This window comes from Elephas maximus, chromosome 2 (genome assembly GCF_024166365.1).
Source record: "Elephas maximus indicus isolate mEleMax1 chromosome 2, mEleMax1 primary haplotype, whole genome shotgun sequence".
NCBI lineage: Eukaryota > Metazoa > Chordata > Mammalia > Proboscidea > Elephantidae > Elephas > Elephas maximus.
This window is the reverse complement of record NC_064820.1, coordinates 165083182-165105931: the sequence shown is the minus strand read 5'-3', so window position 1 is coordinate 165105931 and position 22750 is coordinate 165083182. Positions and strand designations below refer to the sequence as shown.

The 22750-nt window shown below is 41.7% G+C and overlaps 1 protein-coding gene across 1 annotated transcript in view; it reads left to right on the top strand.

Annotated features, from left to right (window-relative positions):
- PDE6A (phosphodiesterase 6A) overlaps positions 1-22750 on the top strand; it is a 98179-nt gene that overhangs the window by 32448 nt on the left and 42981 nt on the right. The window contains exons 6-7 of the mRNA XM_049874051.1: positions 9230-9294; positions 21163-21229. Of these exons, the coding sequence (XP_049730008.1) occupies positions 9230-9294; positions 21163-21229 (132 nt within the window). The remainder of the gene's footprint in view (positions 1-9229; positions 9295-21162; positions 21230-22750) is intronic.

The window sequence follows — 22750 nt, the reverse complement described above, 5'->3', positions numbered from 1 at the left end:
ATGTGTGAGAATGTGGAGATTAATCAGAGGAAACAGACCTGAGGCTCAAAAAATAGCTGACAAATGACTAAATGACCATAACTGAGGCCTGGAAGGGTAAGGAAGCACCAGGGCCTTGCCCCGAATGGAGTTTTAGTCCAGTTTCAAATTACTCTTTCACCCATACAATTTCATGATTTCACTTAAGAAGACTGAGTCAAGGCTTGCATCATGCACTGTTGTTTGAAAACCATTTGGGGACACTTTTCTTTTTTTATGTACAGCATTTTCATGTTAGTATGTGCACACTTTTCTGTAGAGCTGTCCACATGCTGCCACTGAGCTTTTTCTCCAATTCACATATGAGCTGGTCTTGAATCTTCTGGAAAGATAGAAGTTGAGGAAGTAGAATAGAGATCATCATAAATTTCCAACATCACTAACTTCAATTTCCTTGGCTGCTTTGATATTCGGCTCCCTGGGCTGAGCCCTTAGGTCAGAGTGTTGCCAGATTAGGGTCCATGCCCTGGAGCAGTCAAGCCAGTGAAACTCACTCCAAGTCCGAAAGAGTAAGAAAGCTTATTTAGGAGGTGTTCACCAACGGGTGGTCTGACAGCAACACAGCCCGTCTCTATGGAGCCCCAAAAGGCATTTTTTCATTAGAGCTTATATATGATTTTTTACAAAGATCAGAAGTGTCTTTGTAGCATGCAGATGTCATGGCCAGATGAGTTGTTCATTACAAAGTAATTACAAGAGACTCTTTATCAGACTAAAGAGATAAATGCCTGACATCTCCTTATCAGGCTAAAGATACACATGCCAGACATCTGGGCTCTAATCCCCCTGTGGGGGGTCGTAAGCCACAGGTGGCCGGACAGAGCAAAACAAAGTCATTAATAAAGCTATGTGGGAAGTAGAAGGCAGGCAAAAAAAGAACAAAACAAACTTATAGGTTCATCATGGCGCTAGTTATGTCAAGCTCTCAGTCACCCATTTTGAAAAGGAGAAAACATGCTGGAGAATATTAGGGTCACAGGAGATCATATCCAACTCCAGTACAGCCAGAGAAATGCTGGGCTCTAGGTTACCTGACTCTTCACGCTGAAGCATCCCAGTCTTCAAGACTGAACTGAATGGGACATTTTCTCACTGATACCACCCTAGGAAGAGCAGCTCATCATTTGATCAACTCAAAAAGTTTGGTTTCACTGGAGTGACTAGCACACCCACGGTTAGTTAGGGCTTTTCTTTCCCAGGGCTCAAACCAAAACCAAACCCGTTGCCATTAAGTCGATTCTGACTCACAGTGACCCTATAGGACAGAGTAGAAGTGCTCCATAGGGTTTCCAAGGACAGCCTAGTGGATTCGAACTGCTGACCTTTTGTTTAGCAGCCAAATTCTTAACCATGACACCTCCAGGGTTTAGTCAGAGGCATTAGGTCGTGATGGAAAAGGCCATGCATGGTCTGGAAGACAAAGGTCTTCAGTTTGGCTACTGATCTGTAGGGTGAGGTTGGGGAGGTCAAATAATCCCCCAGGACCTTGATTTCCCCTTTTAGATGCTGTCACTGAACTCATCTCCAAAGTCAGTTCTAGATCTAGGACACAGTTATTGAGGGAAAACATGCATAGGCTGAGATGAGGCCTAGATACAATGTGACGAGATCTCCTAGAAAGATTGTGAGCTTGGAGGGAGAATGACTGCGTTCAAGTCCCAGTTTCACGCTGTAGCTGTATGGCTTGGGAATCCTCTCTGAGCCTCACCTTTGCCATCTGTAAGGTGCAGATAATCAAACTTACCTAGTAGGGGTGTGGCAACCGAAGTCACACAGTGACACACAGTAGGCACTCAAATATATAATAGTAGGTACCTCAATTGAATCTGACTATCTGCCAGGCACTCTACCTGAATTATGTCATTTATTCTCCTCAACAAGTTTATGAAGGGGGTATCCAGCGGCTCTGAGAAAGACCTGGTCATCTGCTTCCATAAAGACTATAGCCTAGAAAACCCTATGGGGAAGTTCTAGTCTGTCACATGGGGTTGCTATGAGTCAAAATCAACATGATGGCATCCAACATCAATCTTTATTATCCCCATTTTACAGATGAGGAAATTGAGGTTCAGAGAGATCAAATTATTTGCACAAATTGAAACCAAAGATGCTCTTCTCTTTAATGACTATACTCATAATCATGCCATTTAACAGCCCCCTTAGCCTTCTAACAGTGCCTTCACACTTTGTCTGCCACATTTACGTTAGAAATACAGCCTTTGTCTAGATTCTAATGAATTAACCTCCCCAAATCCTGAGCCTAAAGTTCTCCAGTAGCAACTACACCTCATTTTACCTCCTTTTAAAAATAAAATGTTGTGTGTGTATTTTAATTATGAAAAAGTTATGTGTGTTTATTAGTCTTCTTGGGGAAAAAAATAGCACTTCTTTTAAAACTAGTGTATTTCCATGTACAATGCTTTGGCTACAGCTGTGTTTGGGGCTATCTCAAAGACCCTTATGTTATAGTGTCATCTCCTCAGGTGGAAGGTAACAAAGGTGCTCATTGACGGCTCAGTTTTGACTTTTCCGTGATGGATGAATTCCTGCATTAATATGGACTTGAAGACAACTTGGCTGAGCTTCAGCGCGTGGAGAAAACTGTAGCACACTGATCTTTTTGTTGCTTTCTGTGGAAACAAATTGATTCTCCTGTGAGCTTCACAAAATGTCCATTTCTAACCTTTCTAAAAAGAATCTTACAGAGAACCCTGGATAGGGCAGCCTGCCAGGCCCAGTGAGCAGAGAGCTTGCCTGGGAGGTTGGAGGCCAGCACAGGCCCAAAGACAGATGGCCCTAACTTGAAGACTGAAGATGGTCTATACAGTTCTGCCTCCTCCCCATCCCAGATTGAAATTTAGCTCTACCACAGTCCCAGCACATAGGTGGTCATCTTTGCTTTCTAGAACTGCTTATAGGGTACAACTTCACCGTTTAAAAACATTTTTAACAAAATTTGTTTATATTTATTTAAAGTGTAATATATGAGTATAGTGAGAAGCTGACACTGCTCAGAAGGGTACATCACATAAAGCAAGCCTCTTTTCTTCCTCCTCTTCCTCCAGGCAGCTACTATTAGTAGTTCATCTTCCCAGGAATGTCGGTGTATATCCAAATATTTATGTATGTGTGTCTGTATGTGTTTATATATGTATATGTGTTCAGTACATTTCTATAAAGATCTCAAATCCCGTAAGATGTAAGTCACTATTATGCTTAAAAAAAAACATATGTATAAGAACTCATAATATGATCTTATAAAATGAAATATGTCTACCTTTGGGAAGCTCTCTAACATTAACTGTAAGTCATTAGAAACCTGTAAATCACTAGAAGTTATCTAGACATTTTTAAACTTGGACATAGAACCATGTGAAGTATGTAAACAATTTCAACAACCTTTAAGTTCACTTTGACCCAGCATGCTGTGACACAAGAAAAAATGACCTAATTAATCTCTAAACAACCTCCCAATCTGTAACCTTGAAGAAAAGATGCATCACTCAGCAGATCTCTAACTATGAAGAAAAGATATAACATACTAGTCTTTGATGTCACACTACCCTTGTTGTATGGAGCCAAGGTGATAAATTCACATATAAACCCTAAATTTCTTCTCGCTCACTGAGAGAAGGCAGAGAAGGAACTGTGATTCTGTTTGCCACTGCAGACCACAGACCCTAGCTGCAAGGGACCTCTGCTGAGTTCGAGCTGTGATTAAGCCTTCCTCCCAAGACCTCTCATTAAAGGTAAAAGCCTGAAGTCTAAAGATGTGGACTCTAACCATTAAGATAACATTGCAATTGTAATTGTTAATTCTGATTCTGTGGTTCTAAGTGAGTGTTGTGAGGTCTTACTTGTGTGCCTTGCCGTAACTACCTTGCAAGAAACTAAATGAGTTTATGCATGACAAAACTAAGCATCTCTCTAACATTTTTCTAAGATAAAATCCTAACAACAATACGTATATGTGTGCGTATGTGTAAATACGTATGTATTCGTGTTCCACCGCTACCACCACTGTCGACAACTGTGATGATTCTATTTTGCACCTTGCTTTTTTCGCTTAACTGTACACCTTGGCATCTTTCTCTATCAACATATTTATAGTAGCCTTGCTCCAGAGACATGCAAAGTATCTACTGTATGTAGGTGCTCAATTTGTTTAACCCCTCTCCTAATAATGGATATTAAACTGTCCCCAGACTTTTTAAAGGAGTCTGGCTGAGAACCTTGGTGGGCCAAACAGTGTTTTTACCCACATTTAGAAATATATCAATAGGATCAATTATCACATATAATAACAATTATCACATAGAATAACTGGGTCAAAAGGTATGTGCATTTTATCTTTGAGAGATATTGCTGAGTATCTAACCACAATCTTTGAATCATAAAACCCTTTGTCATTGAGTCAATTCTGACTCATAGTGACCCTATAGGACAGAGAAGAACTGCCCCATAGGGTTTCTAAGGAGCAGCTGGGGGATTCGAACTGCTGACCTTTTGGGTTAGCAGCTGAGGTTTTAACCACTGCGCCACCCAGGGTTTGGAATCACAGTTGGGAGGAATTTTAGGGATCATCTAGTCTGGTTGGTATTCTTCCTTTCTGATTGTCCTTAGATTCCTAGAGTTCCACGGTGCTGCCTTGACCATGGCCAAAAGGGAAGGGGAAAGATAAGAAAGGGAGTGAGAACAAAGAGCTGTTTGTATTAGGGCAGCTCTACTTTTATCTGTTAACCATAATTTGTTATGATCCACACTGTCAAGTACCCTTGGGTAATCAATAAAACACAGGTAAACATCGTTCTGGTATTCAGCAATTTACTAATTGTCATGGATTGAATTATGTCCCCCCAAAATGTGTGTTTTAGCTTGGTCAGGCCACAATTCCCAGTATTCTGTGGTTGGCCTCCATTTTGTGATTGAATTTTATGTTAAAGAGGATTAGGGTGGGATTGTAACACCCTTACCAGGTCACATCCCTGATCCAATAAGGGGAGTTGCCCTGGGATGTGGCCTCCACCACCTTTTATCTCCCGAGAGATAAAAGGAAAGGGAAGTAAGCAGAGAGTTGGGAACCTCATACCACCAAGAAAGCAGTGCTGGGAACACACCTCATCCTTTGGACCTGGGGTCCCTGAACCAGAGAAGCTGCTCGACCAGGGGAAGATTGACTGGAAATACCTTCCTCCAGAGCCGACAGAGAGAGAAAGCCTTCTCTTGGAGCTGACACCCTGAATTTGGACTTCTAGCCTACTAGACTGTGAGAAAATAAATTTCTCTTTGCTAAAGCCCCGCACTTGTGGTATTTCTCTTATAGCAGCACTAGATAACTAAGACACTAATGAAGATAACTTACAGCCTTCAGTATGAATTACACCTCAACAGAAAGAAAACAAGAATTTTCACAACTGAACCAATAAACAACATCATGAAACAGAAAATATTGAGGTTGTCAAGGATTTCATTTTACTTGGGTCCATAATCAATGCCCATGGAAGCAGCAGTCCAGAAATCAAACAGTGTATTGCATTGGGCAAATATGCTGCAAAAGATGTCTTTAAAGTGTTAAAAAGCAAAGATGTCACTTTGAGGATTAAGGTGTGCCTGACCCAAGCCATGGTATTTTCAGTCACCTCGTATATATTTGAGAGCTGACAATGAATAAGGAAGGCTGAAGAAGAATTAATGCCATTAATATACCATGGACTGCCAGAAGAGTGAACAAATCTGTCTTCGAATAAGTACAGCCAGATGCTCCTCAAAAGCGAGGATGATGAAACCTCATCTCATGTTTTCTGGACATGTTATCAGGAGGGACCAGTCCCTGGAGAGGGTATGGTAAAGTAGAGGGTCGTTGAAAAAGAGGAAGACCCTCAACAAGATGGATTAACACAGTGATTGCAACAAATGGGCTCAAACATAGCACGACTGTGAGGATGGTGCAGGACTGGGCAGTGTTTTGTCGTATACAGTGTCATTATGAGTCGGAATCAACTTGAGGGCACCTAACAACGACTTTTATCTGCTTTATATGATTAGGTTCCATGCTTTGTTTGGGAAAAGGGTTCTGCTGCTTGAACAACAAACACACCCCAACCCAGGGAGGACAAGTATTAGAGACAAGAACCCAAGTATTTTCACTCTAGGTCTAGTTTTAGTTCCATTTCATCATATTACAAGGTTCGACTAGTCTTCCTCTAGGGTGCTCCCTAGTCTAGGCAGCTCACTACCCCTAGAGTGGCCCATGCCATTGAAACAGCTCTAGCCTCTGCCTTCTGTTTAGCCGGAGTGTGCCTCCTGGAAGTATCTGGTCATTGCTGCTGCCATGGGCTGCCTCTCCCTCATGAGTCTGAAGAAGGTCACAATCAATCACCTATCAACCAAATGGCTCTCAGACAGGCTTGATTGGATTAGAGAAATCCTCTTTGTGCAGATCGTTGAGTCAGGAGGCCTGGGGTGGGGCCCAGGTGTCGGATTTAAATCTCTAGTGCTATGCTTCTCAGAACGCTTGTAGTAAAGGAACGGATTTTTAAAGTTTCCAATCCATTTTATGGATACTTTTCAAAATATGATTAGAAAATATATTACTAGTGATTTAACATACAGTCATGCGTTGCTTAACATTGATTATACGTTCTATGAAATAAGAAATTACAGAATTTGGATGTTGTGTCAACACCATATTATATACAGGCAGTTCCAGTACAATCCGTAGTTATGAACCAACCCCCATAAAGCCTATTACATTGAAACTTTAGGGAAGCCCAATGGCCAAAGCTGGAGAGCTGTATCCACTGGATATAGGAGGCTGGCCTTGCCGGGTGTGCGGCTGCCTGCTTGGTGGAGGCTGTGCCAGCAGCCGGATCAGGACTTAGTGGATGTCTGGGAGCAAGGCAGGGATGGAGGGGCGGGGGAGTGGAGAGGTGGCCTTGGGGACCTGGTGGGGAGAAAGTGTGCCGGCGCTGGGGGAGCGCCTGAGGTGGCGGCCCTGGCTGCTGCAGCGCTATTGGTGCAGCCACTTCCTGATCATGGCAGCAGCTGCCACCGTTGCCTGGCGCTAGCGCCCTCACCAGGGCCCACGGGCAGGAGTGCAGGAGTGGAGGAGCCGTGGCAGGCTCTGCGCTGCACCGAGAGGGAAGGGCTGCACCTCTGCTGCCAGGGTGAATGAAGCCAGGAGGAGGAGACTGAGGAGGAGGCAGAGGCGCTGCGGGGATTGGGATGCGCCCTGGAGCCCTACTGCTCATTCACTCTGGCAGTTTAGGGTCTTTAAAAAAAAGGAAAAAAAAGTTGCCAAATGAATTCCGACTCATAGCTACCCTATAGGACAGAGTAGAACTGCCCCATAGCGTTTCCAAGGAGCAGCTGATGGATTCCAACTGCGAACCTTTTTGTTAGCAGCTGGCCTCTTAGCCAGTGTGAGTTTCCAGGGCTCCTTAAAACCATCGGGGGGCGGGAAATAATAAACGAAAGGAGAGTTGCTTTTCCTTAAAAAAAAAAAAAAAAAAGTTGTGGGATCAGGGACTTATATGCGGTTGGAAATTGCCCTACAGGATGTTATGCAGTACATGGCTGTATATTAAAAAATATAGATTACTAGATTAAAAATATATTACTACTCCCTTAAAGTTTCAAAAATAACAAATCCATGATTTCTTGTGTGATTAAAAATAAAATTTTAAAAAGAAACAAAAATATTAGGACTTGGCGCACATGGAGTCTCTGTGAGTTGGAACAACTTGATGAACATAATTAATGTTGCTGAACTGTACATGCTAAGAGTATGGAAATGACAAATGTTTTGTTACCTATATATTTACTGCGATAAAAAACAAAAATATGTAACTAGAAAAATGAAACTGTAAAAAGACATAAAATACAAGTCCCATTTTTTTTATTATTAGATTCAACAGATATAAATGAACTCATTCTAATTGTTATAAAAGTTTCTAAACTCTGACTCTCAATTTCTGTTTTTATCTTATCATGGACTGCTGACAAATAGTTTACTGAATGGCACCAGACCAGGGAGCATGCTTTAAGTGGCCCTGCTCTAGCCTAGTGGCACAGAGAGTAAACACTGTTTTAAGCTATTAGCCTTAAGTGGCAGAGCAAAAAGAGCACTGAGTTAGGAGTCAAGGGCCTAGGTTTGGGTTCTAGCTCACTGCTTGCTATAATGAGTCCTTTCCTTTCTCTGGGTCTAAGTTCTCCCATTTTAAAATGGTTGCTAACCTGCCCATCAAATGATTAAATGCTCGACTACTAACTGAGAAAGGCTGGCAGTTCAAATCCACCCAGAAGTGCCTCAGAAGAAAAGTCTGGCTATCTGCTTCCAAAAGGTCACAACCATTGGAAACCCTATAGAGAACAGTTCTACTCTGACACACATGGGGTCTCCAGACCAAAAACCCACCAAACCCATTGTCATTGAGTCTATTCCAACTCATAGTGACCCTATAGGACAGGGTAGAACTGCCCCATAAGGTTTTTAAGGAGTGCCTCGTGGGTTTGAACTGCCAACCTTTTAGTTAGCAGCCATAGCACTTAACCACTATACTACAAGGGTTTCCATGGGGCCTCCGTGAGTCAGAATTTACCTGACAGCAACTGGGAAGAGGGGAGGGGGAACTTTAAGAGAATGAGAGTTTTAATGGTACAGGGAGGCAGAAAGGGTGGAAGAGGTGGAAAGTTTGTTTGGAGGCATCGGCCATGACTGGGAAGGCAGGCCTAGAAGAGAGGACTCAGCAAAGAGCAGCTGAGTGGTGAGGTGAGAGAGAAAGGGGGCCATGACAATGAAGGTGAGCCCTACCTAAGGGATGGCTGGGTTCACAGGATTCTAAGTGGGACGGGTGCCTCTTTTCCTCCCCCTTCTCCCTAGTCTTTAGTAGTCTTTATCTCTTTCTTCTTGAACTCAACCTCCAGGTCCCCTTGGAAAACTTCTCACCCATCTTACCAACCCCAGATCTCAGCCCCCGCCTGGCCACTCTGAGCTGGTTTCAAGGAGGAGAGCCTTGAGTCCCATCAGTCACCTGAGGACAGTCAGCTTAGAGGGAGTTTGATCATGCTTGATGCTTTCTGAAAACTACAGGGCAAATGGTTAAGAACACGGCATGTTTCATGGACACTCTCCTATTGAGGCTCTGTCTCTAGCTCTTAAGGCATATGATTTTCTGTCTCTTTTTCCTAGGAAATCAACTTTTACAAGGTCATTGATTACATCCTGCATGGCAAAGAGGACATCAAAGTCATCCCGTAAGTTCCATCTCAAAGCATGTATAACTGTAGGCAAGTTATCCATGTCTATAAAATACTCATTCCAAGACCAACACTAACCAAACCCAAGGCCACACATTTGGTTAGAGGCAGAGAGGTCAGTAAGGAGGCAGTGCAGAATGGTGGAAAGAACTATACAAGATGGGAAATGAGGCCCAAATAGGGGAAGAGACTTGATCACAGTCACAGTGTGTCAGATTCTGAGTCAGTGCTCTGAGTTTACATCCCAGATCTGGTGTTAATAAATTACCTATCTGGGCTGCAGGAATCCCTGGGTGGTACAAACATTTAAGTGCTTTACTACTAACCTAAAGGTTGGCAGTTTAAACCCACCCAGACGTGCCTCAGAAGAAAGGCCTAGCGCTCTACTTCCAAAAGGTCACAGCCTTGACAATCCTATGGAGTAGTTCTGTTCTATGACATACGGGGTAGTCATGAGTCAGAATCTACTCCACAGCAACTGGTTTGGTTTTTGGTTTTTTATCTGGGCCTCTGTTTCCCATCTACAGAATGGGAATCTATAGGAATCAGAATATGGGATCAGATCAGTGCTTTTCAGCTTTCTGTGGAACTGCATCTGGGGTCCATGTAGGCAAAAAAGGCAGGAAGCTGGCTAAGAGAGTGTCTCAGCCCCCAAGGTGGGCATATATTCTAATGGCTCTTCAGATATGACTGAGGAGGATAATGGAAAGATCTCCCAGAGGGCAAGGCCCCGAGCCTGCCCATAGGTGGTTGGGGCTTAAGGCTACAAACCTTTTTAACTTGGACTTGTAGTTTTTGGGTTTTTGGGTCACTAAACTTCTGCTTCTGTATTTTGTCACTAGAGCATTCTCAAAAACTTAGGTGGCTTCTTATCTATTGAATCTTCTCTGTGTGCCAAGAGCAACACCCACAGCTCTGGTCCTGAGACATAGTAAGTCTTTCAAAACCTAGTTGTAGGGTCCTTGAGGCTCCATCAAGCTCAGTGGGAGAGCCACCCCCTTAGTTCCTTTTCCCTGAGCTATTTTGTCCAACAGAAAGGATTTACTGTGATTTATTTTATGCTGCCTTAATCTTTAAACAGTGGAGGAATACGCCATGCTGGCTTGATCCTGGTCATCAGGTCATCTGTCACTCAGATAAACCATTTCTCAGGTTTATCTTTTACTGATTGGAGATGGGAAGTTGCCTCAAGTTCCTGAATTTCTGGGTTCTCACTATTCCATTTCATTCCTGTTTACAGGAGGACTGACTGGTACTTTTCTAAACTCATCTCTTTTTTTCCTTTTTTTTTTTAAAACTTGTCTAACCTGTGTCACACATCACAGTTCCCTCAGGTTTCACCACGCTCCTCAAGCATCACATTCTTCTAGCCTCTGATAATACTTACCCTACTGCCCCACCCAGTCCTAAACTATGCCAAACAAACCGAGTTAATAATGAAATTCATCTATTAGATGAGGATCCTTCAGGGAGAAGATTCATGAATTGGGTAGCACCATATCACATGCGGAAAAATACTCCACCGAGTATCAGCAGAGATTGGCTTATATTGACAAAATACAGAAGCAGAAGTTTATTTCTGATTGGCTTATACAATTTACTATTGAAATACTGTCAGGATTTCATTGGTGAACCATGGTGGAAGTGAAGTCAGAATCTCATTGGCCAATGAAGGTGGATTTACAGGAAAGCTAAGCTTAAGTTTCAGTAAAGACAAGTCTTAGAGGCATTGTCCTCTTGACTGCTGATACCGTTTTGTCAACCACATGACTCCATTTTTATTTCATTTAACAACTAAGTCATGTATTTTAATTTGTGTGTGTGTGTGAGCGAATGGCAGCATCCTGTTTCGGATACCAATTTTCAAATCACGATAGGCTAGGCCATGGAAACAAAACCTCAAGATCTTAGTGGTATAAACATCAAAGATTTATTTTACTATCTACCTCCATGTCAACTGCCAGTTGGTGGGTGGGGGTGGGGGTAACTACAATGTATTGATTGTAGACAGGTGGGAGCTAAGGCTGACAGAACAGTCACCATTTTGAACATTGTGAAGTTGACTAACCTCGACAAAGGGAAGAGAGAACATGGTAAAAACACAGGCTCTTAAAAAGTCCCTTTCAGGGTGACACATGTCACCTTTGCTCACATTCCCTTGGCCAAAGCTAGTCATATGGCCACACTTAAGTTTAAGTGGGTGGGGAATACAATCCTTCCATTTTCCCAGGAGAGAGAACCAGAATATTTGTAAACATCCCTAATGGTTGCCACAGTATATGCCGTCCAGACTAACGGAGGAGAATATCAAATAGTAAATAAATGTTTAATCAAACTAAAAAAAAAAAAAAAAAAATTGCCATCGAGTCGATTCCAACTCATAGTGGCCCCGTAGGACAGAGTAGAATTGCCCCATATGATTTCCAAGGAGCACCTGGTGGATTTGAAATGCTGATCTTTTGGTTAGCAACCATAGCTCTTAACCACTATGCCACTAGGGTTTCCAAGGAAGGCGAAGTATAAAGGATTAGAAAAAGAATATGGAGCAGGTGGGAAAAATAGAGACCATACATTAAGGTGATTTTTAAATCCAGATATATCAATAATTACTTTAAATATAAATTGACTAAATGTTCCAGATAAAAGATAAAGATTGCCAGACTGGATAAGGATGAAATCTATCACATTTCATTGATTCTAAGATGCACAGTTTTCCTCTTTTTGACATTTATAAAATAGAAATAAAAAATGTATATCTAAATGCTAAAAGAGCTCTGTTGATATGAATAAAGTAAAAATGGTAAGTGATCAAAAAGCATTGCATACAAATTAATTGGTTGAATTTTATCTTTCTCAGTGTTGCATAAAATAATGATTCATCGAAGAATTGATTACTTCCTAGATTTGATAAAACACTGTATATGCTGTTTATAAGAGAACTATTTAAAAGATAATACAGAAGGTGGAAAGTAAATGAATGGAAAAGATATATCATGCAAATATTAATCAAAAGAAAATGGGTGTAACTATATTAATATCAGATAGAAATAGACTTCGTGCCAAAGAGCTTTAGCAGAGATATAGTCACTTTTTAATGATTAAAAAAAAAAAATCCATTGCCGTCAAGTCGATTCTGACTCATAGCGACCCTATGGGACAGAGTAGAACTGCCCCATAGGGTTTCCAAGGAGCAGCTGGTGGATTTGAACTGCTAGCCTTTTGGTTAGCAGCTGTATTTCTTAGCCACTGTACTACCAAAGCTCCTTTTTAATGATAAAGGGGTCAAGCCACCTTGATATCACATGAAGATGTTACAATTCTAAGTTTGTATACACTTAATAACGTGACCCCAAAAAACATAAAACAACACTGACAGAAACACAAGGAGATATAGACAAATCCATGTTCACTAATTGATAGATGAAGGTGAGGAAAACAAATAGAATGTATGCATTTGAATTACACAGTTAGCAAACTTAACCTAATGTATATGGATAGACTATTGCATCCCACCCACTCCACCCCAACTATAAATTACTCAACCTTCTCAAGTATACATACGACATTTACAATAGTTGGTTATATACTGGCCATAAAGTAAATCTCAATATATTTCAAAAGATTATGTAATTGTGCATGTAGAAAACTCAAAAGAATCTATAGATGAAATATTAGAATTAATAAGAGAGTTTCCAAGGTAACTGGATACAAAATCAACAAACAGAAATTCAATTGCACTTACATATACTGGCAGCAAAGGTAGAAAATATAAACTTTAAAAGGAAACCATGTACAATAGCACAAGATGTATCAGGTGACTAAGAATGAATCTAACTAAAGATAAACCAAAAAAAAAAAAAAAAACAAAAACCCAAACCTGTTGCTGTCAAGTCTATTCCAATGCATAGGCAACACTTTTATGGAAAAATTATAAAATATTCTTGAGAAGAATTAAAGAAAATAAATAAATGCAGAGGCATACAATGTTCATGGATGGGTGACTCAATATTATGAAGCTATCAATTCTTTCCAAATCAATTTATAGATTTGATACATTTATATTATCATTATACATAATTATCAGTATAATTGGAATATAGAATTAATACATTTTTATCATCCTTTGCCCCAATCAAAATCCCAGAAGATCTTACAAAAAGACAAATAACCCAATTAAAAAATGAGCAAAGGGTATGAACAGACACTTTGAAGAAGACATGCAGGTGGCTAACAGACACATGAGGAAATGCTGGCGATCACTAGCCATTAAAAAAAAAAAAAGAGAGAGAAATGCAAATCAAAACTACAATGAGATACCATCTCACCCCAACATTCTGGCACTCATCAAGGAAAAACAGAAAATGGCAAATGTTGGAGAGGCTATGGGGAGCTTGGAACTCTTATGCACTGCTGGTGGGAATGTAATATGGTGCAACCATTTTGAAAAATGATATAGTACTTCCTTAAATAGCTAGAAATAGAAATACCTTACAACCCAGTAATCCCGCTCCTAGGAATATAACCTAGAGAAATAAGAGCCATCACACGAATAGACATATGCACACCCATGTTCATTGCAGCATTATTCACAATAGCAAAAAGACGGAAACAACGAAGTGCCCATCAACAGATGAATGAATAAGCAAACTATGGTACATACACACAATGGAATTACTATGCAACAATAAAGAACAATGATGAATCTGCAAAACATTTCACAACATGGATGAACATGGAGGCCATTATATTGAGTGAAATAAGTCAATCACAAAAGGACAAATACTATATGAGACCACTATTATAAAAACCTCATGAAAAGATTTACACACAGAAAAAAACACTCTTTGATGGTTATGAAGGAGGGGGAATGATGGGTAGGGAAAAACTCTAAGTAGACAATAGGTAAGTGGTAACTTTGGTGAAGTGTAGGACAGTACACAATACTGGGGAAGTCAGGACAACTTGACCAAGGCAAGGTCATGAAATCTTCATAGACACATTCAAATTCCCTAAGAGACCAAATTACTGGGCTGAGGGTTGGGGACCATGGTTTAGGGGGACATGTAGCTCAACTGGCGTAACATAGTTAATAAAGAAAATGTTCTACTTCCTTCTTTGGTGAGTAGCTTCTGGGGTCTTAAAAGGTTGGGAGCAGCCATCTAAGATATTCAACTGGTCTCCCCCCGTCTGGAGCAAGGGAAAGTGAAGAAAACCAAAGACACAAAGGAAAAATTAGTCCAGAGTACTAATGGACCACAACTACCACAGCCTCCACCAGACTGAGTCTAGCACAGCTAGATGGTGCCCGGCTACCACCACCACCTGCTCTGACAGGGACCACAATAGAGGGTCCCAGACAGAGCTGGAGAAAAATGTAGAACAAAATTATAACTCACATGAAAAAGACCAGACTTACTGGTCTGACAGAGAATGGAGAAACCCTGAGAGTATGGCCCCCTCAAACTAAAACCAAACCTGTTGCGGCTGAGTCAGTTCTGACTTATGGCCCCCAGGCACCCTTTTAACTTAGTAGTGAAGTCACTCCTGAGGTTCACCCTTCAACCAAAGATTAGACAGGCCCATAAAACAAAGTGAGACTAAATGGGCACACCAGCCAAGGAGCAAGGATGAGAAGGCAGGAGGGAACAGGAAAACTGGTAACAGGGAACCCAAGGTCGAGAAGGGGAGAGTGTTGACATGTTGTGGGGTTGGCATCCGATGTCACGAAACAATATGTGTGTTGTTTAATGAGAAACTAATTTGCTCTGTAAACCTCCATATGGAGTACAATAAAAAAATTCATAAATTAGTGATGGCAATGATGGCCCCAAATATATACCAAACACTTCACAAAAAAGAAAGTTGCAGAGGAAAAATTAAAAAAAAAAAAAAAAGCAGCAACAAACTAGCCATTGAAAACCCTGTGGAGCACAGCTCTGCTCTGACACACATGGGGTGGCCAAGAGTTGGAATCAACTTGATGGCAATTGGCTACCCATGGCTACAGAGGGCCCACCCAGGTTGGAGAGAACAACAGGGCCAACAAAGCCTCAGCCATTTCAGAAGGTAACATGCAAACTGACCCTGGAAACAGGGGGTCATGTGCTTTCTTATTACAGAGGGTGGCTGAGCCATCATTTCTCTCCTACTGGGTGTCACTGTTCCCCTTGTAGTCTGTTCTCCACACAGCAGCCAGAGCGACCGTCTTGGACATCTAGTGCTGCTATAACAGAAATACCACAGTGAATGGCTTTAACAAAGAGAAGTTTATTCTCTCACAGTCTAGTAAGCTACAAGTCCAAATTTAGGGCGCTGGCTCCAAGGGAAGGCTGGCTTACTCTGTCGGCTCTGTGATGCATCAGTCTTCCCTTGGTCTGGGAACATCTCAGAGTAGGAACCTCAGGTCCAAGGGATGTGCTCTGCTTCTGGCACTGCTTTCTTGGTGGTATGAGATCCCCCTGTCTCTCTGCTCGCTTCTCTCTTTTCTATCTCAAAAGAGATTGGCTTAACACACTATCTAATCTTGTAGACCTCATCAGTATAACTGCCACTGATTCATTTTATTACATCATAGTGATAGGATTTACAACATACAGGGAAATCACATCAGAAGATAAAATGGTAGACAATCATACAAGGGAACCTTGACCTAGCCAAGCTGCCAGATATTTTGGGGGGGAAAACAATTCAATCCATGACAGTGACTCTTTCAAATCTTTAGTCAGAACTGCCCAGTGGCTCCTGACATCCCATGCAAGGTGAAAGCCAAAGTCCTCATCACTAAAGCCCTCCTCGTTTGGGCCCCTAATCCTTCTCAGACTTCAGCTCCTGTTGCTCTCCTCACTCACTCCCTTTCCCACCACACTGGCCTCCTAGCTCCCTGTGAAACATGCCAGGTGTGCTTCTGGCCTCCTCCTAGCTCCCTGTAAAACATGCCAGGTGTGCTTCCGGCCTCCTAGCTCCCTGTGAAACATGCCAGGTGTGCTTCCGGCCTCCTAGCTCCCTGTAAAACATGCCAGGTGTGCTCCTGCATAGGCTTGGTACGAGCTGTTCCTCTGTCAAGAACACTTCCTTTAGATATTTGAGTGGCTCACTCCCTCCCCTCCTTTAAGAGTCCTTGTCAAATATTTCTGTGAGGCGTACCCTGACCATCCCATTTAAAGCAGTCATCCTCAGTTTATGATGTTTATTGTCTTTTTCCCTTCACTGATCGTAAGCTCCACAGATCCAGGGAGTTTTGCCTGTTTTATTCACTGATATACCCTGAGCATCTAAAACAGTTGCTGGTCCACAGCAAGTGAAGCATTCTTAGGCTCTCTGCTGGTACTTCTGGTTCTCCCCCTTCCAGGCACACAGAACTACATTTCTTCCCCCAACCCACAATGGCTATGTGATTTGTTTTGTCTCCAAAAAAGTGGATGGAAATGGCATGTGTTACTTCCAGAGGAGTGTTTAAGAGCCAGCGTGTGACTGCCCTTCATCCTGCAGTGGTGACGGGTGATAGCTGACAGGATGCGGGCTCTGCCAGCCCTCATCCTTGAGTAAGGACCAGGCCGAGCAGACCCCCTGCAACCTGAGACTGACAGGTAGCATTGACAAGAGATAAATTTTTGTTGTTTTAAGTCACTGAGATATGGGGGGCGTTTGTTACTGCAGAGTAGCTCAGGTGTCCTTGACTGAAAAAAAAAATTTTTTTTGATGCAGTCAATAAATGTTTGTTGAATAAATAAATGACTGAATGAACTGTCAAGAAACAAACAAACAAAAATGCCCCATAAAACAAAACAAAACCCAATGCCGTCAACTCAATTCTGACTCATAACAACCCTACAGGACAGAGTAGAACTGCCCCATGGAGTTTCCAAGGAGTGTCTGGTGGATTTGAACTGCCCACCTTTTGGTTAGCAGCTCAGCTCTTAACCACTACGTCACCAGGGTTTCCTGAAATTCTGCCAGAAGAGCTAAATTCTTTTCAATTTTTATTGTGCTTTAAGTGAAAGTTTACAGATCAAGTCAGTCTCTCATATAAAAATTTGTATACACCTTGGTATGTACTCCTAGTTGCTCTCACCCTAATGAGACAGCACACTCCTTTTCTCCATCCTGTATTCCCAGTGACCATTCAGCCACCTTCTGTCCCCCTCTGCCTTCTCATCTCCCCTCCAGACAGGAGCTGCCCACATAATCGCATGGGTCCACTTGAGCCAAGAAGCTTACTCCTCACCAGTACCACTTTCTATCCTGTAGTCCAGTCCAATGCCTGTCTAAAGAGTTGGCTTCGGGAATAGTTCAAGTCTTGGGCCAACAGAAGGTCTGGGGACTATGACTTCCAGGGTCCCTCTAATTTCAGTCAGACCATTAACTCTGGTCTTTTTATGAGAATTTGGGGTCTGCATCCCACTGTTCTCCTGCTCCATCAGGGATTCTCTATTGAGTTCCCTGTCGGGGCAGTCATCTGTTATAGCCAGGCACCATCTAGTTCTTCTGGTCTCAGGCTGATGTTGTTTCTGATTTATTGGCCCTTTCTGTCTCTTGGGCTCATAATTACCTTGTATCTTTGGTGTTCTTCATTCTCCTTTGCTCCAGGTGGGTTGAAACCAGTTGATGCATCTTAGATGGCCACTTGCTAGCATTTAAGACCCCAGATGCCACTCACCAAAGTGGGATACAGAATGTTTTCTTAATAGATTTTATTATGCCAATTGACCTAGATGTCCCCTGAAACTGTGGTCCCCAAACCCCCGCCCCTGCTACTCTGGCCTTCAAAGCATTTGGTTTATTCAGGAAACCTCTTTGCTTTTGGTTTAGCCCAGTTGTGCTGACCTCTCCTGTATTGAGTGTTGTCTTTCCCTTCACCTAAAATAGTTCTTGTCTACTAATTAGCGAATACCCCTCTCCCTCCCTCCCTTCCTACCCTCATAACCATTAAAGAATATTTTCTTCTGTGTTTAAACTATTTCTTGAGATCTTATAATAGTGGTCTCATACAATATTTGTCCTTTTGCAGCTAATTTCACTCAACATAATGCAGAAGGGCTAAATTTTAAAAGTCTGAAAATATTTATTTACAGAGATGTGGAACAAAGAAAACTCTAATATACTACTGATGAGACTGTAAGTTGGTATAATCACTTCAGAAGCGGTTTGGCCTGCTTAGCAAAAACAGATACTGTTACTTCTCTCATGGAGTTAGTAGATTAATACTACATAGAAAGTTGAAGGTATGACCCAGCAACAATACTCCTAGGCATATACCATATGAATTGAGAGCACATATGCAGAGCGTTCATAGCAGTTCTGCTTATGATAGCCCAAACTGGGGGGAAAATGTCCACCAACAATTGAATGGGGACACTGTGGTATAATCATAAAAAGGAAAGTTGTGAGTCAATAAAAAAGAATGAATTACAGCTACATGAAAAAGAAGCCATTCAAAATAATATGCATTGTATTATTCCATCTTACTGAAGTTCAAAAACAGGCAAAATTAAACTAGTGGGTATAGGAAAGCATACATAGGTGGCAAGACTACAGAAATGCAAGAATGTAATTATACCTTCTCCTCACTTATTGACTATCGCGTTATCCAACATGTCACATTTATGACAAGAGTAAAAAATCTACTATGCAACTATTTTGTATATTAATGACCTACATCTGGCAGTAACAAACAGTAATGAATGCAGAGGTGCCAGGCAAGAGTAATGCTGGTTTTGATGGTTAAGGTTCTGTGTCAGGTTGGCTGGACCATGATTCTCAGTGATTTGGTGGTTACATAATGAAGTAATTTGGCAGTTAGGTAATGATGTGATTTGACAGTTGTGTAATGAGGCAGTGATCCTCCATTTTGCGATCTAATGTGGTTATCACCCATTTTTGCGTAACACTGATTCTCATAACGAGCTGGTCTTTGGAACCTAACCATGTAGCTAAGTGAGGAGAGGGTGTATCATAATGCTAGACAATGGTTAACTTTGAGTAAGGGAGAAGGTTGTGACTGGGAGGCGCAAGTCAAAGGCTTGCAAGGTGCTGGTAGTGCTGTTCTTGACCTGGGTATGGTTCCACAGATGTTCACTTCGTAACAATGAAGTTTTTTAATGTACTTTTCCGTTTGTGTATTTTTTTCTTACAATAAACAAGTAAAAAGCAATAATACCGAAATTTGTAATATTGTTATGAGGAATAAATATGTAAAGCACTTAGCTGTAGTACATGGTAGGAGCTCACCAGAGATGAGTTGCCTGACTTGCTACATAGTATTAATCTACTAACTTCATAAGAGAAGTGATGGTATATTTTTGCTCAGTAGCCAATAATAATTTGTTGAATAAATATTGTCTGTCTTCTTGGGTAGTAGTTCAGAGGGCAATCAGTAAAATATATTTATAATCCTTTTCTCAATGTCTAAATTATGGCATTAAGGTGCTTGGACAATATTTGGAGCTCAGTCAGATGTAGTGAATATAAGTGGGGGCTGGGAGTCACCAGAGTCTGGGGAGGGCAAAGACCCAGACTCAACTTTTTAATCCAACTGTTGTTGTTATTAGGTACAGTCCAGTCAGTTCTGACTCATAGTGACCCCATGCACAACAGAACAAAACATTGCCTGGTCTTGCACCATCCGGACAATCATTGTTATGTCTGAACACATCGTTGCAGCCACTGTGTCATTTTATCTCTATGAGGATCTTCCTCTTTTTCACTGACTCTCTACCACGCATGGTGTCCTTCTCCAGGGTCTGGTCCCTCCTGATAGCATGTCCAAAGTACTTGAGACGAAGTCTCACCATCCTCACTTCTAAGGAGAATTCTGGCTGTACTTCCTTTTTTTTTTTTCTGGCTGTACTTGCAAGACAGATTTGTTCATTTTTCTGGCAGTCCATGGTATATTCAATACTCTTTGCCAACACCATAATTCAAAGGCATTAATTCTTCTTCAGGAAACCCTGGTGGCATAGTGGTTAAGTGCTATGGCTGCTAACCAAAAGTTCAGCAGTTTGAATCCGCTAAGTGCTCCTTGGAAACTCTATGGGGCAGTTCTACTCTGTCCTATAGGGTCGCTATGAGTCGGAATCGACTCGACGGCACTGGGTTTGGTTTTTGATTTTTTGGAATTCTTCTTCGGTCTTCCTTATTCATTGTCTAGCTTTTGAATGCATATGAGGCAATTGAAAATACCATAGCTTGGGTCAGGTACACCTTAGTCCTCAAAGTGACATATTTGCTTTTTAACCCTTTAAAGAATGCAATATGTCATTTGATTTCTTGACTGCTGCTTCCATGGGCGTTGATTGTGGTTCCAAGTAAAATGAAATCCTTAACAACCTCAATCTTTCTCCATTTATCATGATGTTGCTTATTGGTCCAATTGTGAGGATTTTTGTTTTCTTTATGTTGAGGTGTAATCCATGCTGAAGGCTGTGGTCTTTGATCTTCATCAATAAATGCTTCAAGTCCTCTTCACTTGCAGCAAGCAAGGTTGTGTCATCTGCATAACACAGGTTGTTGACGAGTCTTCCTTCAATCCTGATGCCTCATTCTTCTTCATATAGTCCAGCTTCTGAGATTATTAGCTCAGTGTACAGGTTGTGTAAGTATGGTGAAAGGATACAACCCTGACACACACCTTTCCTGACTTTAAACCACACTATCTCCTTATTCTGTTCTAACTGTACCTGCATCAGAAGTCACCATTTGTGATGGAAAATTTGGCAATGATTACTGGTGATGGTTGCACAATATGATTAAGGTACTTGATATCACGAAATTATACATGTGAAAAATGTTGAATGGACAAAGGCTGTGTTATATATATATTTTTACAACAACAACAACTAAATCACCATTTGCCTTTGACCTTTACAGGAACCCACCTCCTGATCATTGGGCTTTAGTAAGTGGTCTCCCTACCTATGTTGCCCAAAATGGCCTGGTAAGTAGTAATACAATGTTGAAGGGGGAGAGTTTTTAATGAGGTGGAAGAGCAAAAGGATTTCCATCAAGAGAGTGGAAGAAACAATGGGAAATGTGGGCCCCCAAAAGCCTAGTTCGCTTGTTTCTCAAGCTTGACCTAGAATTCACTTGACATTTGACCTAAGGAGATGAGCAGAGAATTGACCCTTGAAGAAATATGAAATACAGAGAGACATAATCCTCAGATGAAAAAGTACACAGTCCACAGACAACTAAAGATGATTATGCTTGTGTGCCAGGGACAAAGTAATGCCTGGCTCATCTACCAGAGACTAAGTTCCAATCTTTCATACCAGAGACATAATTACCACTTCCAACCTCTCATCCCCATGGCACTTCCAGCCATGCTACATACTAACCAGTTGTCATCAAGTCAACTCCAACTCATGGTGACCCCAAGTGTATTAGAGTAGAACTGTGCTCCATAGGATTTTCAATGGTCAATTTTTTTGAAGTAGATCACCAGGCCTTTCTTCCAGGGTGTCTATGAGTGAACTGGAACCTCCAACCTTTTGGTTAGCAGCTGAGTGCATTAACCGTTTGCGCTATCCAGGGACTCTATACAGCAGAGCCCACACGCTTCATGTCTTGCCATGCCTCACCCACTTGGGCAAGGGTGAAGTGAGAGTATCTCCTGCTTCAGGGAGAAGGGTCATGTCTGTTACCTGCACATCACCCACACATACATCCCACCCCCCACCTCAGACAATACTTGGTGTCCTTGAGGGCAGGATCTGAGCCTGGTCATCTCTATATCCTTCCCCAGGCACACACTACACAGTGCTATTCATGTATTCATGTAGTAGAGTGTTTATTTTTGATCATTTTCTGTACGTCAGGCAGTGTAAATGGCTCTGGGGATACAAAGATGACTCTGATACAGTTCCTGCTCTTAAGAAACTCGTAGTCAAATGAGGAAACACCCTTATTAACAGATACTTATTGTACAGTGTGATAAGGCCACAATAGGGATGTACATGACATATTCTGGGAACACAGAGAAGGGGACATCTAAATCAGCCTGAGAACATCAGAAAAGACTTTCTAGAGTGTGTTCATCTGAGTTGAATTTTAAAATATAAATATGTCTTAGGCTGGTGGGGGCAGGAAAGGGCATTCCAGATTGAAGAAACAGCATGGTCGAAAGTGTGGAGGTTTGAAGCAGCATGGTGTGTTGGTTCAGGGTCACTGGAGCTATAGGTTGTAAGTAGGAAGATGGTGAGCAGAGAGGCTTAAGAGATAGGGAGAGGCCAGATCACAGTAGACCTTGGATGTCAGGTCAAGGGGTTGGGACTTTAATCTACAGATGATGGGTTTTTAAGGAGGAGATTGGCATGGTCACTCGTAATGCTGTTCATGTACCACGGTGTTTATTTATTGAGTATTTCTATGTGCCAGGCTCTGTAACTGGATATAGGGATACAAAGATGACTCAGATTCATTTTAGAATATAACTCTTACAGCTGCATCCAAAATAAAC